At 39.6% G+C, this 27,713-nt stretch overlaps 4 protein-coding genes across 12 annotated transcripts in view; 1 reads left to right on the top strand and 3 right to left on the bottom strand.

Moving 5' to 3' along the window:
* Positions 1-27,713, bottom strand: part of LOC113048471 (B-cell receptor CD22-like) — a 1,131,192-nt gene that overhangs the window by 946,222 nt on the left and 157,257 nt on the right. The gene's annotated exons all lie outside the window — the stretch shown is intronic.
* Positions 562-9,632, bottom strand: LOC113048458 (poly [ADP-ribose] polymerase 12-like). 3 transcript variants are annotated; one of them, XM_026210267.1, is made up of 13 exons: positions 9,165-9,632; positions 8,115-8,250; positions 7,152-7,440; positions 6,756-6,800; positions 6,012-6,138; positions 4,960-5,125; positions 4,747-4,882; positions 3,208-3,304; positions 3,037-3,121; positions 2,751-2,881; positions 2,532-2,677; positions 1,568-2,422; positions 562-1,237 (listed from the first exon to the last, which is right to left on the bottom strand). In XM_026210267.1, exons 1-13 carry the CDS (start codon positions 9,443-9,445, stop codon positions 687-689), a joined length of 3,045 nt encoding a protein of 1,014 aa, XP_026066052.1. In that variant the 5' UTR covers positions 9,446-9,632; the 3' UTR covers positions 562-686. The 3 variants fall into 3 exon arrangements, with proteins under 3 accessions (XP_026066052.1, XP_026066050.1, XP_026066051.1); XM_026210265.1 differs by having other exon boundaries at positions 562-2,422; positions 9,165-9,629; XM_026210266.1 differs by having other exon boundaries at positions 562-2,422; positions 8,115-8,302; positions 9,165-9,300.
* Positions 10,371-19,773, bottom strand: LOC113048479 (poly [ADP-ribose] polymerase 12-like). Of its 2 annotated transcripts, none has more exons than XM_026210321.1 (12): positions 19,395-19,773; positions 19,013-19,148; positions 18,181-18,544; positions 16,103-16,153; positions 15,896-16,022; positions 13,105-13,270; positions 12,912-13,032; positions 12,497-12,593; positions 12,343-12,418; positions 12,141-12,271; positions 11,909-12,060; positions 10,371-11,348 (listed from the first exon to the last, which is right to left on the bottom strand). In XM_026210321.1, exons 1-12 carry the CDS (start codon positions 19,664-19,666, stop codon positions 10,807-10,809), a joined length of 2,235 nt encoding a protein of 744 aa, XP_026066106.1. In that variant the 5' UTR covers positions 19,667-19,773; the 3' UTR covers positions 10,371-10,806. The 2 variants fall into 2 exon arrangements, with proteins under 2 accessions (XP_026066106.1, XP_026066107.1); XM_026210322.1 differs by having other exon boundaries at positions 19,013-19,216; positions 19,395-19,533.
* Positions 20,901-27,713, top strand: part of LOC113048518 (transcription factor ETV6-like) — a 12,921-nt gene continuing 6,108 nt past the window's right edge. Inside the window, exons 1-2 of one of the 4 annotated variants that reach the window (XR_003276494.1) lie at positions 20,901-21,434; positions 24,072-24,201. Coding sequence is in view for 3 of the 4 variants with exons in the window: in XM_026210377.1 (XP_026066162.1) it covers positions 21,273-21,434; positions 24,072-24,201 (292 nt within the window). In the remaining variant the exon portion in view is untranslated. Of the gene's footprint in view, positions 21,435-24,071; positions 24,202-27,394 lie in introns of those variants that run through there. The other 3 variants (XM_026210377.1, XM_026210378.1, XM_026210379.1) reach the window with 3 other exon arrangements.

The following is a 27,713-nucleotide window of genomic DNA, read 5'->3' as shown; positions in this document are numbered from 1 at the left end:
ATGGTGTCTGGTCATATAGATCAATAATTAACTGCTATGTCTATATGACATGCATAAACATCCTGATAACCTGAAACATTTCCATTAATAACTTAAGACTTTGAACTCAATATTATTTCTCTCACTGAATACAGTGCAGTAATTTAGCACATGTTATGACACGCGAATACACTGCACAAAAAAAATAAAAGTTTTCTTGCTTAGTATTTTTGTCAAGTTTTCTAGCATGAACATCTTAAAATTCTAGAATCAAGATTTATTATGTAACGTGCTGCAGATATTAGATATTTTGTCTAAAACAAGCATAAATATCTGCCAATGGGGCAAGAAAAATAATCTTGTTTAGCCTTTGTATTAAGATTATTTTTAGCGCTGGGCAACAATTAGTCATGATTAATCATATTCAAAATATGTAATATATATATATATATATATATATATATATATATATATATATATGTATATGTGTGTGTGTGTGTGTGTGTGTGTGTGTGTGACACAATGAATAAACAGTACATATATCATATAAACAAAAACTTTTGCTTGTTTTAACAAAATTTTTTACATTTGATCTATTAAGCTATTTTAATTGTAAATGCATCTTGATTCAAGACCGTTCAGATGTTTATAGAAAACAAGACAAAGACATTAAAGTATGAAAATCATTTTTGTGGCACCAGTACGGATCACATGACACTGCAGCTGTTCTTCTGCGCTGCAGGTTTCCTGCTGTGTGCAGCTTCTGAAGAGTTTCCAGAGCGCTGATGAGAGGACGACACTGAAGAGCTCAGAGACACAGGACTACAACCACTGGAGACAGGAAGTGCTCTCGAGGCACTAACACTGGAGACAGGAAGTGCTCTCGAGGCACTAACACTGGAGACAGGAAGTGCTCTCGAGGCACTAACACTTGAGACAGGAAGTGCATTCGAGGCACTTCTAATTGACACTGGATGCGCTGTGGAAATGCATTTCCCTGAGACAGGAAGTGCTGAAGATTTGCCCTTAGCTGAGAGAGGAAATACATTGGAAATTTCCTCAGGTGAAACAGGAAATGCAGTGGAGATGCGTTTAGTTAAGACAGGATGTGCATTCAAGACACTTTCACTTGAGACAGGAAGTGTATTTGAGGCACTACAACTTGAGACAGGAAGTGCATTCGAGGTACTTTTAGTTGAGACAGGAAGTGCATTCGAGGCACTTTTATTTGAGACAGGAAGTGCATTTGAGGCACTACCACTTGAGACAGGAAGTGCATTCGAGACACTACCACTTGAGACAGGAAGTGCATTCGAGGCACTTTTATTTGAGACAGGAAGTGCATTCGAGGCACTTTTAATTGACACTGGATGCTCTGTGGAAATGCATTTCCCTGAGACAGGAAGTGCTGAAGAAATAGACTTAGCTGAGAGAGTAAATGCATTGGAAAAGTCCTCAGGTGAAACAGGAAATGCAGTGGAGATGCGTTTAGTTAAGACAGGATGTGCATTCAAGACGCTTTCACTTGAGACAGGAAGTGCATTAGAGGCACTTTTAGTTGAGACAGGAAGTGCATTCGAGGCACTACCACTTGAGACAGGAAGTGCATTCGAGGCACTTTTAATTGACACTGGATGCTCTGTGGAAATGCATTTCCCTGAGACAGGAAGTGCTGAAGAAATAGACTTAGCTGAGAGAGGAAATGCATTGGAAAAGTCCTCAGGTGAAACAGGAAATGCAGTGGAGATGCGTTTAGTTAAGACAGGATGTGCAATCAAGACGCTTTCACTTGAGACAGGAAGTGCATTTGAGGCACTACCACTTGAGACAGGAAGTGCATTTGAGACACTACCACTTGAGACAGGAAGTGCATTCGAGGCACTTTTAGTTGAGACAGGAAGTGCAATGGAAATGCATTCAGCTGAGACAGGAAGTGCATTCGAGTCACTTTTAGCACAGACCGGAAGTGCAGTGGAAATTAGTTCATCTGAGACAGGAAGTGCAGTGTTTGTGCCCACGTGTGTGTCTAATGTTGATCTTGAGAGCGTGATGAGCGGTTCTGTTGTTCTGTCGGAGGATGAAGTGTGTTGTGGACCCTCGAGAGAACTGATGGAGCTTGTTCTCCTGCAGGAGTCGCTTTGCTCTTCGTTCGTGTGGACCCGAGCGATCTCAGGCAGGAAACACTCGTTACTGTCCTCAAAGCTAATCAGAAACTCTGGGTAGATCTGACACCGGTCGAACACTACAAACACAGCCGGGTCTCGAGGATTATCCACACAGCTGTCGTAGAGACGTCCGTCAGTGTTTCTGGCCGGAGAATGACGGAGATGAGCCGCTCCTCTGGTGTAGAACCCAACCAGCACCCTGCAGGCGAACATCAGCCTCACGTCAGAGCCGTCCGCTCGCTCCATCCAGTACCTGGAGTCCTTCGAGAAGTAGATCCCTGTCAGAACGGAGGACAAGTCTGTGAACAAAGCTTCAACTCTACATACACTGCCGCTCGAAAGTATGGGATCAGTAAAGAAATCCAAAAACAAATTATATCTATATACCCCGTCCATACGGTGCTGAATCCGACGTCTCAAAGTCAATGTTTCTCAGACATGCATCTTCGACGAGAGACGATTCGGTGGCGTGGAATAACAGCCGATCGCCAAACTTTTCCTGCTTGTTTGTAACTTTCATTCGCTCCTTTTTTCTGTGGAAAAATCCATGTTTATGCAAACTGGAAGATGGATGATCTCCGGCAGATGATCAGTTCTGATACCCACATCATGAAGTCTTCCCAGAGTTCCCTGTTTTGCACACGCTCGATCCGATGGACGGTAAACCCCCTCAGAGTTTGTGTGAAGCGCTCGTGGACTCTCACGTAATCCCTGTGAGACGGCAGGAGACGCACTCTCTGTAGAGAAACAAGAGATCATGCACCGAAAACTTCAAGAAATCAGTTTCTCAAGATAAAGTGCATCGGACGCACTGATAAACCTGCACTTCAAACCCTAATAATCATAATAAGACAAAAATGTTTTTGCAGTGTGACGAGGCAAAAATCCCAACCTGAAATCCGAAATCAGGAACGGCATTTTGGTCCCAAAATCCAGGAACGCCTTTCGAAAAACAAGTTTTAATGGATCCGCAACATCTGGAAAACAAGATCAGGCAGAAGAACACTAAAACAACCGGCTGAAGCTTGACATGAACGTCGCCGGAGACGGAGAGCATCATCACCTCGCTCTGGCGATCTGGACGTCCAGCGACGAGACAAACACGGGCCGCCGCCTCACAGGCCTCTCGGTGCCGCTCACCCCGTTTCTTTGCTTCATGTCTGTGCACAAGATTAGCAGTAACTAGATGAGGACTGCTTTGTGAACATTCTTGTGATGTTGGCTTGACAAAAAACACTGTTCTGAAAGTTTAAAATGAACTCTGAAGAGATTGAAGTTTGTTTTAAAGTCAATTAATGTTACTAACATGCTTTAGCAAGTTTAAAGCACGATTTTGCACACTGCTAGCATGATTTAACACATTGCAAGGAACTTGTGCTAGCATGAATTAGCATGTTCTTAACATTCATCACAATGTTGCCGACATGTTTTAGTACATGGCCTACATGAATTAACATGTAGCTAGCATGAAAACACTATGCTAGCATGTGGTAACATATGGCTAATCATTATTTGTACATTGCTGAAATTGATTAGCATGCTGCTAACATGAATTAGCATGTTGCTAACATGAATTAGCATGTTGCTAACATGAATTAGCATGTTGCTAATATGTTTTACCTTGCATCACAATGTTGCCGGCATGTTTTAGTACATGGCTTACATGAATTAGCATGTCGCTAGCATGTCAACACTATGCTAACATGCGGTAGCACATTGCTAACTATTATTTGCACATTACTGACATTAATTAACATGTTGTTAAAATGAATTAGGATGTTGATAGCATGCTACAGATGTTGTTGACGAATTAGCATGTTGCAAGCATTTTTTTGCATGTTGCTAGCCTGTTTCTAGTGTTTTAACACATTGATAAGATCAGTTACCATGTTACTGACATGTTTTAACATGTTGCTAGTATGAACTAACATGTTCTCAACATAATTTAATGATAAATTAGCATGTTACTTGCATGAATTAGCTTGTGTCTAACATGTTTAGCACATTGCTAACATGAGCATTTTCATAGCATGTTTTTACACTCTTAACATGTTTTATATTATACTATCAAGAATTGTCATGTAGCAAACATGTTTTAACAACCACCTTAGAAATATGCTAATGTTAAAACATGTTAGGAACATGCTAAGTAAATGGCTAACATATCGGGTACATTGCCACCTTGTTGCCATCATGTTTTAACACTAACAAGTTTCTAGCACATTTTAACACATGACTAACATGTTTGGCACATTGTGAGCATGAATTAGCATCTTTCTAACATGTTGCTAGCATGTTAAGTATGTTGCTAACATCTTTTAACACGTTTCTAACATGTTTCATTATTATTACTACTATCTTAACTCACTTCCAAACACAGAATTTTCCATGTTTTCACTGTTATTCACTAGGGGGCGCTATTACACATCTCCTGATCGAGTCTAGTATCATTTGATCAAAAACACAGACGAGGAAGACGCAGAAGCAAGCTTCACATATAATGTGATCATCATCAATACGAACCACGTATTAATGAAACTTTCTGAAGTTAACAAGCTGGATAGCAAGTAAGGTTGGCACGGTGGTCTCACTCAAAGCAAACCTGTGAAGCCGAGCTCGTAGAAGCGGTTCCCCGCGCTGAACTTGATCCCAGCGTCCTCCTGCTCCTGCCGCAGATACTCCTGATATCTGAGCTCCAGCTGCTCGCTGCTGACCGAAGACAACCGGTGCATCTCCGCCTGAGAGGAGCAGCATCATCAGCCGATCTCACACACACACACACACACACACACGCTATAAACAGAGCGTGACGTACGATCGAGCCATACTGGATCCAGCGCTTGTACTCGTCCTTCCAGAACCAGCTCCAGCGGGTGGTGAGGGCGAAGCCGGGCAGGAGAACAGACGACTGCGTGGAGAGACGCCGGACCTCGTCCAGACCCAGAGTCATTTCCTCGAAGCACACCGGCTCGTTTCCAGAACTGTATACATACAAGCATGCATCCTTCACTCAGACAGGCTTTACATCCAGACTCCAATTCAGTTTGTTTGGGGCCCAAGTGGCTTTAGTTAGTTTTTTTTTTACTCTCTCTCTGTTACGATTAAAATCTCTGAATTTTACAGCTTGATGAAGTTCTGTGTGTATTTCAACCCATGGTTTTACTACAAATAACCCCCCCTGCCCCCAATTTTTTTTTTTTTTTTTTTTTAGGAAACTCTGGTTATGCAAAATGGTAATCAATGCACTAAAAAAAAAACTATGGTTACTACAGTATTACTACGATAAAAAACATTTTTCTTCAGATTTTTGTCTTTGATTTCCAGTCCAAAAATCTAAATCATCTTTAAATCGATAAAAATATATTAATTCTTGATTTCTGAAAAATATCCTAAAATTAGCTTACAAAAAACAAAAAATCTGGCGATGAGGTTATGAAAAGGACAGTTTTTTCTCCCTTTCGCTTAATTTTGAAGCAAGGAGGAAATTACTTCATTTACTTCTGACATTCTATATGATTTTATTTATATAGTAAAGTCTCGATTTAAAAAATTAAGACTAACATATTGAATAAGAAATAAAGCAATAGTTTTATATGACAAACAGAGCGAATTAAATCTTTTATTCTTTATGTAGAGCTCATTTTAGTTCACTGATAGAACACGATCGTGTCTCTTCTTCAGAAGACTTGGATTAAACTGCTTTTGCTTCTGTATGTATTGAGGGTTATTAATTTAATTTCGATTGCATTGGCTTTCGTTGAAGAGACCTAGATCTTGCAGGTTTCAGGATCTATTTCTATCATATGTTGGTAGTTTTGAAGATGTGTTGGGTTCGGAGCAGCAGATGTCTTGTCCTGTGAAGGTTACCTGTGTATGTTGGACGGCTGGCAGTAATCTCGCTCGATCGGTTCACTGTTGGGTAAATCGTGCCACAAGCCGCCCACCTTCACCTCCCACTTATAAGGCATTTTACAGTGTGTTTTACTGCATTTATCTGACGGACAGAAACACACACAGACATCACAATCTCACTGATGCATTCCTGCAACTCTATCAAGAGCACCGTGTCTTATTTCTATTCACACGGTCACTTTAAACAGTGTTTATTTGTAATCAACATTGTGGTGTTCAAATATGACTGGAATGATCATAAAACCGGTTGGTGCGGTGCAAGACGTCACCGGAGAGGTTATTATTGTTCACTAAAACCACAAGCATACAAACATCCGTGTTACTTAAAATAAAACTAACTCAATCAAATGTAAACAATTGTTTTTTTTTGCAGAAATGATTCTAAGATGTTGAACTTGTCACGAAAAACATTTCTAACATAAATATTTCTTACATTTTTACTTACTCTATTTTCACCCCAAGCATAATGTTATTTAAAGTTTATTTTTTTATATTCATATAACGTTACACGGACAGTTCTATTTGTTTTTTTTTAAAGGTTACAAAAGAAACTTTTTTAGAATGTTCATGAGGTGAAGTGACATCAGAAGAGGTTCTGTCTTGTATCAAGCGCTGTATAAATAAATAAGTGTGACTTGACTAAATCGATACATTCAGGTTGAATCCGGACCTCTTTAGGTCTTTATTAATAACACACACCTGCTCCGCAGAATCCTCTGACAAACGACAGACAGATCTCAGTCTCTGAGGAGAGGAAACAGAACATGTTAAATCAGAATACAAATGTCACAGCTGAGAAATACGTAGCGTTTATGCATAATTATTATATTCATATGTGTCCCTGCAGCACAGAAGCAGTCATCAGTAACACAGGTGTATTTGGATCAATAGATAACAATACACTGTATGAGTCACAATTATAAATTTCTCTTTTGTGACAAAAATCATTAGGATATTAAGTAAAGATCATGTTCCTTGAATATATTTAGTAAATCTCCTACCATAAATATATCAAAACTTAATGTATGATTAGTAATATGCATTGCTAAGAACTTCATTTGAACAACTTTAAAGATGATTTTCTCAAGATGATACCAGCGTCAGAGCTTCTGTGAGGCTGGACGTCTGTGTTTCTGCGGTCCGGTTGAGTCTTGAGGGTCTTGAGCGTGAGGATGTTGCGGTAGATGAAGGGCAGAGAGCTCATGAGCTGCTGAGACACTCCTCTGGAGCGCAGCACTTTTCTCACGTGTGGTTCGTGGAAATCGTGCGAGCGTCCGCAGTCCGTGTCTCCACAGCGTCCTCTGACGAAGCTCTCACACACGTGCAGCCTCGAGCACTTCTCTCCGTCCGGACAGCTTCCACGCCGGTTGTACGCGGTGCACACCTGAGGAACAGAGCGACACGCTGGACTCGAGCTCAGCAAATATTTCATGCACCTAGCCACGCATTACTTTGTCAACTTTCAGCAGCTGTGACTCAAATGATAAAAGGGCACAAGTAAATTACAATCAAAGGTGTCTAACAGTACACATATCACGTGTGTTAAACTGCTATTGGCAATTGTTCAATAATAACTCTTCATTCATGAGAACACCTTTTTATTATAAACTGAAGAGTTCCAGTGCTTGATTCTGATTGGCTGAGCCACGTTCAAAGCTGACTTATGCTACAAAGTAACAGACACCTTTGTTTACGTTTGTGTGTTGCTCGGCAACCACTTTGTTGCAAACAGGACTGATTCTGAGGAGCTACATTGTTTGGTGGAAGAATACAGTTGTTATTAATATCATCATTATACTTTATTTGCTCGGTTTTGATTTTTTGAAACCTTACGTATATGTAGTAACCGTTTTATCCACTTCGCATCGTGCTTAACAACACCCCTTAGCTGTTATAGAGTCACTGTAAACCATGGCTTCTTCGAGGCTTATTGCTTTGATGTTTTTAGATTTTTTTAGTTATTATAAATCCTGAATACACATTATATACAATCGTCCTGCCTTCAGCATCTGAGAGTGAGTTGGCAGCACTGCGTGTGTGTGGCGTGTGGATGCTCACAGGAGGCAGGAGGCCGCTGTCGGACTGCAGAAACATCACACACAGATCTTGTCGACTCAGACGGATCATCCCATGAGCTCTCAGGATCCTCACGTTGTGTTCAGACATCAGCTGGTGTCCGTAACTGCAGCTGTGCCTTCAGAAACACACACAATAATCCGTGTCTACGGAGGTGTTCATTCTAAATGCTGTCCGAATGTCCAAAACATCCATTTATTTTTTATATGCATGTCAAGAAAACATTGCATTTTATCACATTCATCATTTACATATGCAAGAAAATATGTTTTTGAGATCAAAATTAGATCTACAATTATTTTGTTTATGCAATTTATTGTAATAATAATTTTTTGGAACATTTGAAATGATGATCCATATTTAATTTATTCAAATGTAATTCATATGTAAGTCAAGTGCTATAGACAACAAATCACCTTTTTCCTAAAAAAAAAAAAAATCTATTAATTTCTTGGATTGAAATGTTTAGGGCAAAATATTTTTGAATGAAACATATATTAAACATATATTTTAAGATATATATATATATATATATATATATATATATATATATATATATATATATATATATATATATATACACAAAAAAAATTGCATTTTTTAACCCCTTAAGTGTCACAGATGGGCCCAAAGCCATTACATATTTAAAAACGTAATATTCTAGGATTTTGGAAAAATAATTTAGCAAATTTTATTTTGGGATATTTTGTATATTTTGAAACATTTAAAATACATTTGAAAATAAATGACCAAATTAATTAATTATATATATATATATGCCGTATGGTTACGAGAATGTTACTTTATGAATGTTCTCTGAACAAGTAACTAACGCGTTACATTAACGTTACTGGAGGGACGTTATGTTTTCACTTTCCATCGTTCTTTAACTAAACAAAAACACGTTACATCTGTTGATTTACAAGCTCAAACTTGTCTTTGTTTTGATAGTAAAGTGTGTTTGTGCGCGTTCATGAACAATCAGTGAGACATGATTTAATATGATCGTGTGACAACTTGCCCCAGATCTACCTGCTGCAGCGCCCCATCATCAGCTCATATTTACACAGGTGGAGGTCTCCACACAGCTCCACACACTCGCTCCTTCTACACAGTTTGACGGTAGTTTGGGCGAAAACCTCTTTGCTTTCGCTTCGCTGAATGACGGTGAAGATGTCTCTGCGCTGGAGGATTTTATCCAGGGAATTATCCGCGGATATTTCTTTCAGTCCGTATGAAATTTCCAAAAGACGCTCGTACTCCATTGAGCCGTGATTCCCACACAAAACCTTCAGGATCATTTCCTCCGCCATGATTTCTGACACCGAACCGAACCGAACCACCCAGAGTTTATATGCGATTCGGAATGAATCTCTGAACAGCGACTCTAGATCAGCGAGTGATTCACTGAACCGAACGGCGAGTGATTCTCTGAACACCCACCCCAGATCATCGAGTGATTCACTGAACCGAACAGCGATTGATTCTCTGAACCGAAAAGCGATTGATTTTCTGAACCGAACGGCGAGTGATTCTCTGAACACTGCGAGTGATTCAATCTGAGGGAAAACGAAACTTACAGGAAGAAGGAAGAAACGTTCCTGGTTGGATCACACAATTAAACTATCAACATTATTATACAGATGTGAACGTATTTTGTTCAGTATTTGAAATATGACCGAGATTTTTCATTAGAAATAAAAAAAATCAATTTAAACAGTAAGGACGTTAAGCAGCTTCCCACGTGACAAATTTAAATTCTAAAAACGTTGTGGGAACATTTCTGAAACGTTTAAACGTTTTTCTTGTCATGGTTATTTAAAGGTCACAAAAACGTTTATTACATCGTTCCCTGTACTCAACCTTTATTTTAGCCCAACATATAACCCATATATAATCAGCTAAAAGACGTTTTTATTTTTTATCTTTGCACAAAATACTTCACACCAAGTATGAAAGAGTGGCTATTTAAATATGATAATTACTATAATTAAATTAAGACCTGACCAAAAATAAATAGTTTTCGATAAATGGACAAGGATGTTTATTTATGTATTATTTCAACATTTAATATTTTATCATTTTAATTTATTTAAATGTATTTATTTATTTACATTGCTGATGGACACAGGTTTGGGAAACCAAAACCAAAAGTGATACTTCAATCAGTAATTCACATATATAAGGAAAAAGTAGCCTATATTTGAGGATTATGACAAAAACGAGAAAAAGAAAATCTTAATTTCCTTAAATACAGGCAAGCTTTATTGTGACAAGTAACTCAAATATTGAGATTATTACAAAGATCCAAGTTAAGATCAAGACAAATCACACACCCCCATCAAAGCTGGCATGAAATTTCATGTTACATTTTGACTAAATAATAGAATCTTCCAGTCATTTTCTCTTCTTAAGCCCCGCCCCTACAAGTTAACGCTCATCTGCATACACTTTTAAAGCCACGCCCACATCTCAACATCCAATCAGCAACTGATGCACAGAACCAACATTTTGTTACATTTAAATGCATGTCACAATACAGAAGAGCAGATCTGTTGCACTTTTCGCATGTCGTTTTCGATTAGTGTGTAATGTTTGTTTAACTTTTGATTATCAGTATTTAGTTTCTACTGGCTTCCTCTAAAGCTCACAATGCGATCGCCTGATCATATGGTCAGGAAATGCTGCACTCTGACTTTGGAGACTTTGGAGTAGTTGAGGAATACGAGGAAGGGGATTGTGAGGAAGAGGAAGCACTTGAGGAAGAGGCGTTCAAGGATGAAATATACGAGGCAGAGTATGAGGATGATGCAGTGGAGGAGGGTTTATAGTAGGAGGTGTTTGAGGATGAGGTATACGAGGGAGAGGAGAATGAAGACGAGGTTGTGGAGGGATTATTGTAGGAGGCGACTGTGACAGGAGCTGCTACATGTCTCCTCGCTGGAGAATCAAACCCGCTGGAGTCGCTATACTCAATCAGATACTCGGGGTAGATCTGGTGCTTCTCAAACACTACAAATATGGACGGATCGAGGACGTCGTTCACACAGCTGTCGTAGAAGACGGTGTCTCCTCCGTCTTTGGATGGAGGACGGAGGTAGCTGGATTCACCTTTGGTGTAGCTGCCAACCAGGACGCGACACACGAACATGGAGCGAGCGCCCGAGTCTCTGGTGTAGCTGTGAGAGTATTTGGCATCCCTGGCAAAGTAGCTACCTGCGAAAAGACACATTTTGGGCTCTCAAGATATGAGTTTAAAGGCATAGCGCAACCAAAAACATCAGTTTCTCATCAGATTTGGAGATGTGCATCAGAGTCTTATCAATGGATGCTCTGTAGTGAATGGGTGCCGTCAGAATGAGAGCGGATAAAACATCGCAAGTAATCCACAGCACTCCAGTCCAACAGTGAACATCTGACGTTAAATCCAGCGTTAAATTGTTTATATTTATAATACCATAACACTTCCTCCGGTGAAAACGTGTTCTGGTCTGAATCAGGAGAGAAATCTGCACAGATCAAGCTGCATTTAAACAGCTTTAAACAAATATGTGGCTGGATTCTGATGTGAGAGACAACAGGAAATGCACTTTTTCACTGGAGGAAGTGTTATTATAGATTATAGACTCATATTTTGAGTTAAAAATGCCTTAATGCTTGATTTGTTTCAGGTTTTGTCTTCTCCAGATGTTCACTGATGGACTGGAGAGCTGTGGATTACTTCCAATGTTTTTATCAGCTGACGGCACCCATTCACTGCTTTATCTGAACTCCACCTTTCCCGTAGGCCGTGCCGTGAGTCCCACAGATCCTCCAGTCGAAGTTGGTGTGGCAGATGGCATCTAAATGTGTGCTGTCTGTGCCGTGGAAGAGCTGCTTCTCGGTCACGTCTCGGCCTCCGTTGTTCTTTTTCATAAAGTCTTTCTGCCTAAAAGTGCCACAAGGAAACCGTCAGACGTGCTGTAATCGATCTGGACGTTCCGGTGAGTGCATGTCTTGTGGACTTACCACTGATAAACTTCCCATAATGCTTTGTTCTGGATCCTCTCAATCTTCAGGATACTGAAGCCGACCATTGTGCGACTGAACAGTTCTTTGATTTTTATGTATTCGGTGGACGTGCTCTGCAGCGGCACACTCTGAGTAAAACAGCACAGTTTTAATATAAACATAATTATGAAATAGGTCACCCATAAATGGTTCCACTCACCTTGTATCCGGTTTCAGGAGTCAGAGCTTTATCCCAGTGCTCCGGCAGAGTCTTGAAATTATTGGGCGTCCTTTTACTGAAAACAGACATGAAGAGTTGTTTCCGTCGTACAGGGTTCAGAGAGTTCAAGAGAGATTGAGGAGTGTTTTCTTACGTTGTCTTGATTGTGCGAACATCAGCCGCTGACACAAATTTGGGACGACGTCTGACAACTTTTTTGGTTGTGTAGCGTTTGTTTGTCTGGATCATATCTGAAGAGATATTAGATGCATCAAGGCGACATGAAGCTTCTTCAAGACTGTTATATGTGTAATGTACGTGGGAGTGTGCGATACTGACAATATTTTGCGCTGTTTTTATTTTGTTTAGGTCTGTTATGTAAATATGACAATTAAAAGACCAGTAGGTGGCAGCAGGTTCCTGTGTTAATGAGTGATTCGTTTAAACGATTCATTCAAACCGGCTGATTCATTCAGAAATTAATCAAGTGGCTGTCGTTATGAATGGAAGACCATATAATTGCACGACCATTAAATGTACAATGTTGTTGTTGTTATTTTTTATGTTACCTGCGAAGCTGAGCTCGTATGTCTGCGATCCCGCAGTGAACTCCAACACAGCGTTGTTATCGGCCTGATACTTCTGCTCGAGTTCAGCGCTGGAGATGGATGATAATCTATGACCCCCCTCCTGATCAATAAAGAGAAAAACACAACATCAAATGTTGAAAACTATGGTTAAGTTCTGGAAAACGTCACTTACCGCAGTAGCGTACTGGATCCAGTTCCCATACTCGTCCTCCCAGTACCAGATCCACTCGGTGGTCAGGATGAAGGAGGGCTGGAGCACTGAGGAAACCGTGGACAGACGCCGCACGCTCTGAGAGCCTTGGGTCATCGTATCGAAATAAACCGGCTTCATTCCAGAGCTTTGATGGACAGAGACACCGTCAGAACACTCAGGCTACAAAGATCTTGTAATATAAAAGAAGTGAATTTCATCGACAACTTCAATCTTTTCTGGGGCCATAGACAATTATTTAAACCGGATGGCCTCCACCCAAACAAACTTGGTGCTAGAGTGTTTAAGGACAATATCTTCTTCTCCCTCCGTCATCCTTCAGTAGAGTGTGTCAATCCATTCAGCACACACACACCGGGTCCGAGTCATCATGTGGTTGACATATCCCACAAGGACACTGATAACACCATGCAGACACAACAAGCACTGCTGATAGACACTATCCCGGCTGAGCCCTGCCCACAGAGCTCCTCACAGACTGACTGTGATGTATCAAAACAGCTACAAGATTCAGCACACAGGGACGGCTTTCTGGAAAACAGCCAGGGAAGCCAGGACAACACATCACAGCCACCGGAAACACCAGACACATTATCCCTCTCTTCAGCATCTCCACGTCTGTGCTTCTCACAGAAAATGGAGGAATTGGTGTATGCTGGGACTAAACTCTCTCACTCATTCGCTGCTAGCCCTCAGATATCAACAAAAAAAACTGTGAAATTCACTATAGCATCTATAAAAGACAGCCTTCATGCTTTTAATGTGAAACTAGCCACAGCTAGACAGAAACCTTATAAACAGTAACTTAAACAACACTCGTACTCTTTTTGCCACTGTTGAGAGACTGACAAACCCCCCAAGTCAGATTCCCAGTGAAATGCTCTCAGACAGCAAATGTAATGAGTTTGCTTCATTCTTTTCTGAGAAGATCATCAATATCAGGAAGACAATTAGCACATCCTCAAGTAATGCAGAGGTCAGACAGATTCGGCCAAAATATCAAAAAGATACTATGTCTATTTTTGAAGCAATTGATAGCAAAATTCTGGAAGACATAGTGCAGCACCTAAAATCGTCAACCTGCTGTCTTGACACACTTCCCACATCTTTTTTCAAAAGTGTGCTTAACTGCTTAGAAGCAGATCTCTTAGAAGTGGTGAATGCCTCACTTCTTTCTAGGACATTTCCAAACTCCCTAAAAACTGCAGTTGTTAAGCCCCTCCTGAAAAAGACCAATCTTGATAACACAATTTTGAGCCATTACAGACTAATATCCAATCTTCCATTTATAGGCAAAATTATAGAAAATGTAGTTTTTAATCAGCTGAACAAATACTTAACTCAAATGGATACCTGGACAATTTTCAATCTGGTTTTCGACCGCATCACAGCACAGAGACAGCACTCATTAAGATAATAAATTATATTCGCTTAAATTCTGATTCTGACAAAATATCGGTGCTGGTATTGCTAGATCTCAGTGCTGCGTTTGACACTGTCGATCATAGCATACTACTAGAGAGACTGGAAAACTGGGTCGGGCTTTCTGGGATGGTACTCAAATGGTTCAGATCATACTTAGAAGGGAGAGGCTATTATGTGAGTCTAGGAGAGCATAAGTCTAAGTGGACGTCCATGACATGCGGAGTCCCACAAGGCTCGATTCTTGCACCGCTCTTGTTTAGCCTGTATATGCTTCCACTAAGTCAAATAATGAGAAAGAACCAAATTACCTATCACAGCTATGCTGATGATACCCAGATTTACCTAGCCCTATCTCCAAATGACTACAGCCTCATTGACTCCCTCTGCCAATGACAGGGTTGCCAACTCTCACGCATCTGGTGTGACACTCACGCTTTCAGCATCAATCTCATGCTGAAGTCCAAGCGGGAGTGTCACGCCAGATGAGTGAGAGTTGGCAACCCTGCAATGTATTGGTGAAATTAATAGTTGGATGTGCCAGAACTTTCTTCAGTTAAACAAGAAAAAAAACTGAAGTCATTGCATTTGGAAACAAAGATGAAGTGTTCAGGGTGAATGCATACCTTGACTCTAGGGGTCAAACAACTAAAAATCAAGTCAGGAATCTTGGTGTGATTCTGGAGACAGACCTTAGTTTCAGTAGTCATGTCAAAGCAGTAACTAAATCAGCATACTATCATTTAAATAAAATTGCAATAATTAGATGTTTTGTTTCCAGTCAAGACTTGGAGAAACTTGTTATGCCTTTATCACCAGCAGGGTGGACTATTGTAATGGGCTCCTCACCGGCCTTCCCAAAAAGACCATTAGACAGCTGCAGCTCATCCAGAACTTATTTTAAACAAGTCATTAAAAAAATCATTTTCAACGTTTTTAAATTGCTTGTTTTATTTTTGTTCATGATTATTTTACTTTATTTTATGCAAAGCACTTTAAATAACCATTGTATACGAAATGTCCTATATAAATAAACTTGCCTTGCCTTACATACAGTTAGCACTACACATTACACGCAACACACAGTATGTACAAATTCTACATTATGTAGACATGCTATAATATGCTAAGGTGCAACAGATTGTACTGGATACAGAAAATGTCGTGGATGTGCATTGGAAGGTATCCAGTGCTAGCAGGTAGATTATTGTATTAAATGCAGTGTGTATGTATATTCCAGTGTTGAATTTTTGAGATTAAAGTGCAGTGAGTGGGATACCGTATTGTGTGAGCATGCTGTAGGGTGTTTCATGTGCTTTCTTTCACACACCTGTATGTTCTTGTAGCATCGCAGTAATCTTTCTCGATGGCTTCGTTGTCAGGAAGAGCCTTCCATTCCAATCCTTCTTTAATTTCCCATTTATAGGGCAGAACGGAGTGCTCCCTCCTACATGCGACTGGAAACACAGGTGTTCAGCTGCGTTCAACTAAACACAGCTCTGTGAATCACACGAGCACAGAGTAATGCTGTTCTTACCGCCGTGTATGCAGTGTCCTTTGATGAAGTACATGCAGATCTCCGTTTTCTCTAAGAGCAGACACACACACGCCTGTAAGCGTCTGAATATTTCCTAAAATTGCATTTCTCGTATTTAAAACATATGGAATCCCATTTTTGTCACTGAATAAAATGAAAAAAAGTTAATTGCAACTTTTTATCTGACAATAGTTTTCTCAGAATTGCAAGATATAAACTTGCATTTCTGAGAAAAAGTCAAAATTGCGTGATTTTTTTTTCTTCTTCTTAGAACTGGACTTTATAACACGGAATTGCGTGTCCCCAATTTTAACTATATGAATCGCAAATTCAAATTTATCTCAAAACTCTGAGAAAAGTAATAATTGCGAGTTTATTTCTCGCAGTTCTGACTTTATAATTAACAATTGTATGTTTCTATCACGCAATTCGGAGAAAATGTGATTCTGACTTTTCTCAAAGTTGCGAGTTTTATTATCCCCCAATTCTAACTCGCCATTGTGAGAAGTCAGAATCCCAATGCATAAACTTGCATGTGCGAGAAAACTCCGAAATGTGAATTTGTCGCAATTCTGATTTTTTTGTTTATATCTAACAGTTTTTAGAAAACAAGTCAAAAATGCAAAAAAAAATTGTGAGAAAAAGCTTGGAAAAAGTCAGAATTGCGAGTTTATATCACACATTCTGATTGTGCGTCAAACTTGAAAGAAAGTCAGAATTGTGAGATATAAAATTGCTATTGTGAGAAGAAAGTCAAATTTGCAAAAAAAAAGTCAGAATTTCGAGTTTGTTGCAATGTAATTCTGACTTTTTTTTCTCCACAATAGAAATGTATATCTCAAAATTCTAAGAAAAGAAGTCAGAATTGCAAGACAAATGTCACAATTGCGAGAAAAAGTTCAGAAAAGTCAACAATACTGACTTTATAACTCACAATTGTGAGTTTATATCACGCATTCTGAAAAAATAAAATTCAGAATTTTACTCGCAAATATAAGAAGTCAGAATTGCAATGCATAAACTTGCATTCACGAGAAAAGTCAGAAATGTGAGTTTGTCGCAATTCTGACTTTTTTTGTTTATATCTCGCAGTTTTTTGAAGTCAAAATTGCAAAATATCTCTATTGTTAAAAAAAGTCCAGAAAGTCAGAATTGCGAGTTTATTTCCATCGTTTTGTCACACATTCGGAGAAAATGCAATTCTGACTTTTTTTCTCGCAACTGCAAGTTTATATCCACCAATTCTTACTCGCAGTTGTGTCAAACTTGCAAGAAAGTCAAAATTGTGAGATACAAAGTTTATATCTCACAATTCTGAGAAAAGAAGTCAGAATTGCAGAAAAAAAGTCACAACTGCGAGAAAAAGTTCAGAAAAGTCAACAATACTGACTTTAGAACTCACAATTATGAGTTTAAATAAAACATTCTGAGAAAATACAAATCTGAAATTTTTTCTTGCAGTTGCGAGTTTTATTATCCCCCATTCTACTCGCAAATGTAAGAAGTCATGTTGCAATTTCTAGTTTCTAAAAACTGTGAGATATAAACAAAAAGTTAAAATTGCAATAAAAATATCCCAATTGTGAAAAAAAGTTCAGAAAGTCAGAATTGCGTTTTATATCACGCATTCTGAGAAAATGCAATTCTGACTTTTTTTTCTCGCAATTGCGAGTTTATACCCACCAATTTTTACTCGCAATTGTGAGTCAATCTTGCAAGAAAGTCAAAATTGTGATATACAAACTTGCTATTGTCAGAATTTTGAGTTTATGCTGCAATTCTGACTTTTTTCTCACAATAGCAAGATTATATTTCACAATTCTGAGAATGTCAGAATTGCAAGAAAAACGTCACAATTGTGAGAAAAAATGTAAACTTGCATTTGCGAGAAAAATGTATTTCTCACTTTTCTGATTTTATAACTCACAATTCAAAAGTTAACATAACACAGTTCTGAGAAAATGTAACACAATTGTAAGAAAAAGTCAGAATTGTGAAATAATAAAAAGTCACGATTACCTGTTAATAAATTTTATTCAGTGGTGGAAGCGGCTGATATAAAATCACGTATGCTTTACCGGAGTTATTTTGTGTTGGTCTCTGAGCCTCTTGTCCTCTTCCTGCGTTAAAACCGCTCGACGGTCTCCAGTTCTGTGCATTCGGGCCTCTTCTGGGGTTCGGTCCCGCAGCGTTCGGAGCAGAAGCTGCCTTGGAAAGATGCCTCAGGACTTCGATGTTGGTGTACAGGTCCTTCATGATGGCCATGAGCTCGGCGGGGACTCCTCTGTCCTGCAGCGTCTTCAGCGGATGCGGCTCGTAGAAGTCATGAGACCGAATGCAGTCGCAGGAGCCTCGCAGGTATTTCTCGCAGATGTGGAGCCTCTTGCAGTCTTCCTGACAGCGGCCGTATTCTCCCGTGCCGTTGTTATACGAATGACACACCTGAGAAACAAAGCACCGTTTTCAGGCTCAACACAAAACTCTATCCTTAGAGTGGAATGTTTCTATCACGCAATTCTGAGAAAACGCAATTCTGACTTTTCTCAAAGTTGCGAGTTTCATTATCCTTCGACTGTAACTCGCAATTGTGAGAAGTCAGAATTGCAATGCATAAAGTTGCATTCGCGAGAAAAGATAGAAATGTGATTTTATATCGCAATTCAAACAGTTTTTAGAAAAGAAGTCAAAATAGCAAAAAAAAAAGCGTCACAATTGTGAGAAAAAGCTTGGAAAAAGTCAGAATTGCGTGCCAGTTTATTTCTCACAATTTCGAGTTTATGTTGCAATTCTGACTTTTTTTCTCTCTCCGCAATAGAAATTCATATCTTGAAATTCTGAGAAAAGAAGTCAGGATTGCAAGACAAATGTCAAAATTGCGAGAAAAAGTTCAGAAATGTGTGAAATACTCACCGCCGGCAGAAGAGAGTTATCGCTCTGCATTAGCAGAATGCACAGCTCCTTTACGTCCAGTGTGTCCAGACCGTGAGCGGCCAGAACTAATGCATTCTGACCCGAGAGCAGATCATGACTGAAGCGACATCCTCTTCTGCAAGAGGAAACATGTCAGGTACTAGTAAGCATTAGGATGGGTTTGTTTCTTCATCACGTGATGCACTGTATGTGGACTGAATAAATATTGAATATATGGCCACCACATGAACAGTATTAGCAAAAGTGACTCGTGAATCATCTGAATGATTCGTCATCTGATTCAGTGTGAATCATATGATTCCTAAGACGATACGGTTTGAAAACAGCCCGTTTGATATGCTAAAAGTGTAAACACACTCACCGTCCTCTGTTGAAGCGGCAGGAACCGAACAGAAACCACTTGCACAGATGCAGATTCGCGCATCCCGGACAGTTCTGGACTCGACACAGACGGACTCTGCTCCGGACGATCACTTTCTTCTGTCCGTTCACGAACGCCACCGCAACCGACTCACTGCGAGCGACGACCGAGGCCAGGGCTTCGTCGTACAGACCGAATAACGACGTTAAATCATCGTAATCCATAGATCCGTTATGAGCGCAGATCTTCTTAACGATCGCCGCCTCCGTCATGTCGAAGCGAGTCAGTTCTGGAGAACCGAGTTTATTATGGAGTGACTGGGAGGAAAGGAAAACGAAACTTTAACAGAGGGGGAGGAGCTTAAGTGTCACGTGAGAGATTGATAACAAAACAATAAAAACGTCACCAGTTCTGGAAAACAAGCTTATCACATTTTATTATAAGCTCATAGAAATTAATGATGTATGTTTACAGCCATGTACAAATCACATCGGTGGTTTATTAAAAGGTGTTTAATTTAAAATGAAGGCCACCATGTTTAGATCACATGATTGTTTTTTTTTGTTTTTGTTTTTTTAAATAAAAGAATTAATACTTTTGTGTGTTGCCGCGTTTGCGCCACCAGATGTCGCTGTAATTCAATTTATGAATATAATGTGACCATGCTTTCGCATCAGTGACAAAATTAAAGTTTCTTTCAAAATATTATCCAGGATTTATTCAGTTATACATGTTTTGTCACTGTGTCTACACAATTTGTAGTATTATTATAGCATTTTGAAATCTATATTAATCGAAAAATGAGATGTATGATTTGTGTATTTTTATTTGCAGAATGATATTTTGAAAAAAAAAAGCACAATATGTTATCAATTATTTATTTTAATAGAGAAAAATCATGTGTATAAAAATTGGCTTTTTTAAACACAATTTTCAATTTATAAGTGACTATATTTCTGGAAATAACTGAAAACACTGAAAGGTCTTTCATCTTGTTCTTGTGGCATTAAATACAATTATTTTTGCGGGTAACAAGTTTGGAAATGTAGCTTTTTTTGGTAGTCTTACATTTAAGGTGTGTGTTAAAACTATAGGTTAACACTAAATAAAACATAAAATAAATAAATAAATAAATATAAACGTGTGACAAATAGCCCCGGTGTGATCTGCAAGAGTAATGTGTGTAATACGAGTATTGTCCAGCAGGTGTCGCACATTTATCTAAATACGAGCCGCTCATAGTCTGAGAAGTTGCAAAAATGTTTTAAAATCTTGCATTTTCATTTTATTTCATTGTGATTCATCGTTAAGTCAACTGGAATGAGATAATGAAGTAATTAAAATGTATATTAAAATATATTTAAAAAGTATATCCAACTTAAAAGGAATAAGAACTTCGCAGCAGTTTGATATGTGCAACATTTTTGTTATTATGTATATATGAGTATACATTTATATGGAAAATACAGAAAAAAATAATACGTGTGTGTGTGTGTGTGTGTTTAATAGAATAAACCATTTCTGGGGCAGCCTATGTTTGGCAATCAATGCGATATTTTGAACACTCAGAATGAAAGCTTCCACTTGTGGCGCGATTTGACGCGGCGCGTTGATCCGGTGTCTGTTCAAAAAGGCCGCTGTTCCGATCCACGCCTGACGAACGCAAACGCCCACCGCGCTGATTTCCTGCGTCGCGTCTCCCTGCCTGGAATTCACGTCACTTCTCCGTGAAGCGTCCCGATCAATGAGGTTCTGCGCTGCGTCGCGCTGCTGCCAGCGACGCTTCCAGGAAGGAGTTAACCATCGCGCTGCCGCAATGTAGCGCTCGCTCGCGCGTTTACAAACAAGGACACGGAGAAGTTGAAGCGAGGCCAATGGATGCGCGAGCGCGTTGAAATCGCCTGCGCGTCGCGAGGGGAACAGTATCATCATCCAGGCGCTTTATTTCGCGGAAGAACAAGGGAGAGGAAAGTGGAAACAGAAGAACTTCCTGAATTACAACGAGACATGTCCGAGTCCCCCTCGCAGGTCATTATTAAGGTAATCGTGTCCACCTCTCTTGTCTAGAATGATAACGCGGAAGATGGGATGCGCGCGTTTGACGCTGATCATCTGTTGCTGCGATCGATGCGTTGAGTTGTGACTTCATTTGCGCGATGCACGTGATCCGCGTGGCGTTTAAACGGTTCATGTGTTCCCTGGATCCATCTGTGAGGAAAGTTCAGAAGGACTTTAACCAGCAGCAGCACAATAACATTCGTGTGCATTGGTTATTTAGTAACAGGGAGCGAGCAGAACGCAGTTGTTATCAGCTGCTCTTTGACCTCGCAGAAAAGGCAGTTTCCTTATGGCATCTTAATAGTGAGCAGCACATCCTTCTGTGGCTTCTTTTGCACTGTTGCGCGTGCGTGTATTAATGTGTCACACCTGGCCACAGTGTTCAGGACTAACACTGTCAGCGTCTTATTGTAAACAATTAATTAATGAGTATTATTATTATTATTATTTACATTGTTTGGACTTTGTAGCGTTTAATCAACATCTAGCCTAATATCTGGATAGTGAAACTTTAGTCTGCTGATGTATGCAGGACTTCTCCAATCATTTAGTGCTCTTAAGCTCCGCCCCTGCGTGCACTTCAGTGCCACGCCCACATCTCAACATCCAATCAGCAACTGATGCACAGAACCAGGTCCCGCCCCACAGTTCTTTTGTTCATAACCTGTTACTATATTATTATATTTTTCTAATTATGTCTTAATAAGTAGATGTAATGTCATGCAAACAATAGCCTATGTTTTCTCGTAATAATGTCACAACAAGTGCAATATAATTATATTTGTCGATAAGTGTTTATAATTACATTTTAACCATTTAAACAACTTTTTTTTATAATAGCAAGTTTTTTTATTTAGTTAAAAACAATTTACATTTTTCATAATAATAGCCAGTTGGTGTGTCAATTAAATTATATTTTCTTGTTAAAATGGCATTATAGATTTTCTCATTCGTGAGATAATGTATGGTTATTTTATAATAATAATGGGAGTTTTTAATAATGCACACTTGATGTGTTTGGGATTTGCATGTTTTGCACTCCGTCTCCAGGAGTTCCCGCGACCGCCGAGAGCTTTCTGACTGTTGTAGAGACATCCACGCTCGGGGAGAGCAGCTTTGTTCAGTACAGCCGCCTGCAAATGAACCGATCGAGCTGCCGTCTTACCGCTTTTGATTTAGCATGCTTTCATTTGCACAGGGACATGATGATTTACCCTGGCTTTACCCTGGAAATTTCAGTTCTTAGTGCGTAATCTACCGTAACCCTTATATGGACAGAGAGAAAATCTTCAGGAAACTGGACAGGAAGTCAGAAGGGAAATCACAGCGGCTGAAGAACACTCAAATGCCAAGCATGATCTCAGAGCATCATCAGCAGCACTCGCATTAATCATATTCACACTATTGTGCAATACAGAAGTCTGCTGTTTTCTATGAGACTTAATATTCATTAGCCTCCATAGATGAGTAGATAATCATACTGAAATTAATATTCATTATCCTCTATAGATAAATAAGTAGATAATCATACTAAGATTAATATTCATTAGCATCTATGGATAAATAAGTAGATAATCATACTAATAATTAATATTCATTAGCGTCCATAGACAAGTAGATAATAATACAGAAATTAATATTCATTAGCATCTATAGATAAATAAGTAGATAATCATACTAATATTTAATACTCATTAGCATCTATAGACAAGTAGATAATACTGAAAATAATATTCATTAGCATCTATAGATAAATAAATATATAATCATACTAAAATTAATATTCATTAGCCTATATGGATATATAAGTAGATAATCATACTAATATTATAGACCTAACTCATTAGCAGCAGTAGATAAACAACTACTAATTATTATTATTAATTTATATTTATTAGTCAAAAAACAACTAGATATTTGTTTGTATATATTGATTTTCATTAGTGTCTAAATGTAAATAATTAGATATTCATTAGTATCAATTAATATATTAATATAGTAATCACAGCTCTAACAGTAAATAAATAGAATATATTAAATAATATTAATTAATATTCATTAGTCACTATAGAAAAACAAGAAGATATTTATTAATATTCATTGCCAGCATTATATTATTATTGATTTTGCTGTCAGCGCTGAAACTGTTTGTGCTGCAGACAAGTGCAATTATGATAACTTACAATAATATGATACTTATTTCCATTTGATCGTTGGATGTGAATGACACCAGAACACTCGAGTTCCCGCTCTAACGTAAAAAAACAGGTGGATAATGTTCATGAGATAGTGAGTTCATGACCTCTGCGTGACCTTTGACCTGTCTGCGGGGTCACCGAGCGTCGTTGGGCAGCTTCACGTGTCTCTCTGTGTTCATTCTGAGCAAAACAACACTGTTTGCTCGTGCTAGTTGATCTGGTGTGTGTGTGTGTGTGTGTGTGTGTGTGTGTGTGTGTGACCAAATGTCCCCACAAGGATAGTAAAACCTGAAATAGTTAACCGGAGTAGGTTTAGGGTTAGGAGATAGAAAATATTGTTTGGTTGGTATAAAAGTAATACAAGTCAATGGGAAGTCTCTACAATTCACAGAAACAAACGTGTGTGTGTGTGTGTGTTCAGCAGGAGAGGAGTGTTTTCAGTCCGTCTGCGAGCCCGTTGCCAAATTCCACTTCCTCCCCCGGCCATGCCCCGCCCTCTTCAGCTAACGCCAGGACAGAAGAGGAACCGAGCAGACTGCCTGCACACCTGCGTGAGTCACACACACACACACACACACACCTGTGTTCCGGCGTGCTGCACTGCTTGTGTTTGACGTCACTGAACACACTCAAGCTGAGGCAGCTTCAGACGGCTCTTCTGCCACGACACAAACCCAAGCGTCAGGACACGAGTCCCACCACAGACCTGCTGCTCCAGCACACACTGCACACACACTGCGCACACACACTGCACACACACTGCACACACACTGCACACACACTGAGAGAAGAGTTTACAGCACAGACTGAACCAAATGAAGCATTGCTTGCTCATTTTATCTATCTGTGTTCTTACATGTAACATCTGACAGCTTCAACCGAATCCATTACACACCTTAAACTGAGAGAATGTGTTGAAGCTGTCTGAATAAGTCTTGGTTTGACTGTATATGTGTATATGTGTGTGTGTGGTTAGCGGTTAGCGCTGTGAATGTGAGGCAGGTCTGGACACGTCCTGCTCAGATCAGGGTGATGCTAACAGGATCTGATCAATATTTAACCCGTTACAGGAGGAAGCAAACGACTGCTGAGTTACTTATAAACCCAGAGATTGCTTTGATTTCCACTTCCTGTCTGCTCTGTCTTTGCGATCACAACACACACAAATGAGTCGAATAATATTAGCTTTGTTTTTTTAGGTCAATGTAAAGCAGATATATATGCCACCACACTACTTAATTAATTAAAATGTATATTTAATTAGCACATTATAGTTTTTTCTGCTCACACACGTTTTCAAAACTCTGCCTATTTTGATTTTTTAAACTTAACACGCCTCTGAGAATTGCACACACAAAGTGCAAAATGATTTATATAATATAAATACAAAATGCATCATTCAAAAATCCAAGTTTCAAAACTTCCTCGACCTTAACTGTTGGGTTTCTGTTCTCACACTTCTGCAGCTTCAGGTTAGTCGTTCTTTATGCAGTTATGAAATGGGATGAATACTCTCTTGCCTGCATTAGACTGGAGTTAAAGAGAGAGAGGGGGGGATGGAGGGAGAGAGAGATGGAGGGAGGGAGGGAAAAATGACAGGAACTTCCGAGAAGCTCTTGGCTGGAGGCGGCTCTGTTTTCCTGACACTGATCGAATCGCCTGTTTTCCAGCGGAGGGATGGATGGGTGTGTGTAATCATGTTATTGCCTCAGTCCTGTGTGTGTGTGTGTGTGTGTGCGTGTGTGTGTGCGCGCGCAGTCTGAGACTCGAGAACAAACCTCCATCAGTCTCACATTCATGATGAATTTGTCCGAGGGAAGGAAGGAAGAAAACATAAAGAAGGAAATTGTGTAGTGGGCAGAAATGCTGCTTCTTGGTTTCCTGTAGAGGAAGTGTGTGTGTGTGTGTGCGTGTGTGAGAGTGTGTGTGTTCTTCTTGTTCTGCCTGTTTGTGTTTCATCATTCACTGATTGAACGTCGAGCCTCAAACAACACGTGAAAATTTACTGAATCATTTCGTCACACTGATGACAGACAGACAGGTGTGTGTGTGTGTGTGTGTGTGTGAGACAGAGTGTGGGGGGTGATGGGATAGAAACTCAAACTCTGTTCAGACATGTCCAGTGAGAGTGAATCAGCTCATAATTCACAGCAAAATCAAAAAACGGATAGAGAGAGAGAGAGAGAGAGAGAAAAGTATATTTAAAGTATAAACATATTTCATAAATTCTATTTATAATATTTCATATATACACATGACATTTTAGTTTTATTTTTTATTATATATCTATCTGTTATTTTTCTATTTTCTATTATTAGGACCGTCTACATTTTTGTTGTTGTGGCATGTTTCGTGATGATGATCATAAGTGAAATTATAAATATTTATTTTTAAAAATATACTTTAATGTTTTGATATTTAAAAATACTAGTAAATATTTCTTTATTTACTGTGTTATTAAATAATATTAACTTATATTTATTTATTTTGTATTTTTTAATTCTAGCAGTATATTAAATTTAAATATTTAAACAAACAAACATTTCACATTTTCCTAATAAGAAGGGCTCTCAAATGTGTGTGTCTGGTTTCTTTCTTTCATTCGTTCAGTGCTCTGTCAGAGAGATGTGTGTCTTGTCATGAAGAAAAAGCAACTGCAAAAATGTCTGAACAATCAGAGCTAGTGCTGCAGACAGACTTCATTTTCTTTACACAAAACAGATTCCTTTTTTCCTTGGGATTTTTGTGGTGAAATGTGAGATTGATTTCCTTACACACACACACACACACACACTCACTTAAACATTCACAAACACACACGCACTCTCACAAACAAACATGATCAAACACTCACACACACACACACACACACACTCGCACATGCACACACTCACACTCACACACATGCACACACACACACACACATGCACACACTCACATGCACACACACACGCATGCACACACACACACTCTCACACACACACGCATGCATGCATGCGTACACTCACACACACACATGCACACACACACACATGCACACACACACATACACACACTAACACACACACACACAAATGCACACACTCAAATGCACACACACACACATACGCCCCCCACACACACACACACACACTCACATGCACGCACACACTCACTCACTCACACACACATGCACACACTCACACTCACACACATGCACACACACACACACATATGCACACACTCACATGCACACACACACGCATGCACACACACACACTCTCACACACACACGCATGCATGCATGCACACACACACACACACATGCGTACACTCACTCACACACACACATGCAAACACATGCACACACACACACATGCACACACACACATACACACATGCACACACTAACACACACACACACAAATGCACACACTCAAATGCACACACACACACATACGCCCCCCACACACACACACACACACTCACATGCACGCACACACTCACTCACTCACACACACATGCACACACGCACACACTCAAATGCACACGCACACTTAACGCCCCACACAAACTCAAACACACACACACACATACCCTCACATGCACTCATGCACACACACACACACACACTCATGAAGAACTGTTTACATGCATTTACATCCACACATGACTGCTGTGTGTGCGTGCATGTGAGTGTGCATGAGTGTGAGAGAGTGTGTGTGTTTACCCAAGCATGCACACACTCTTTCAGTTGGGAAATTTCCTGCGCTGGAAGCCGCTCTCATCCTGAGGAATTTCCTGTGTGGGCAGACAGCACTTCCTGCAGGCCGTGTTGTTCTGCTGCGCTCTGAAAGGGAAACTGTTCTCCTGCCAGCGTCTCTTCCTGTTCCCAACCGTCTCCACACACTCAGTGTTCGCTCGCAGTCGCTCTGGTGTGTTCCACATGCTGGGATCTCGTCTGTGTTAATGATCAACGCTCGTTACTTCTGTGATGTGAGACCGAGTGGTTATTAGCACCACAGGACGACACTCTCTCCAGAATGAACTGATGATGATGATGATGATGATGTCAGATGAAGAC

Source organism: Carassius auratus, chromosome 29, assembly GCF_003368295.1.
Source record: "Carassius auratus strain Wakin chromosome 29, ASM336829v1, whole genome shotgun sequence".
Lineage (NCBI taxonomy): Eukaryota > Metazoa > Chordata > Actinopteri > Cypriniformes > Cyprinidae > Carassius > Carassius auratus.
Note: the sequence above shows the minus strand (reverse complement) of the source record. Positions and strands in the feature narration are given on the sequence as shown.

Bases quoted from the DNA above. Each gene is read 5' to 3' on its own strand.
- LOC113048479 (XM_026210321.1), bottom strand. From the start codon at position 19,666: ATGACGGAGGCGGCGATCGTTAAGAAGATCTGCGCTCATAACGGATCT. The intron at 19,149-19,394 runs GTGAGTGTGTTT...TTCCTCTTGCAG, and splicing joins TGCCGCTTCAACAGAGGACG to AAGAGGATGTCGCTTCAGTC. The intron at 11,349-11,908 runs GTGGAGTTCAGA...GTCTTTTCGCAG, and splicing joins CGGCACGGCCTACGGGAAAG to GTAGCTACTTTGCCAGGGAT.
- LOC113048458 (XM_026210265.1), bottom strand. From the start codon at position 9,445: ATGGCGGAGGAAATGATCCTGAAGGTTTTGTGTGGGAATCACGGCTCA. The intron at 7,441-8,114 runs GTGAGCATCCAC...TCTGTTCCTCAG, and splicing joins ACAGCGGCCTCCTGCCTCCT to GTGTGCACCGCGTACAACCG. The intron at 3,305-4,746 runs GTTTGCTTTGAG...TCTTGTGCACAG, and splicing joins CTACGAGCTCGGCTTCACAG to ACATGAAGCAAAGAAACGGG.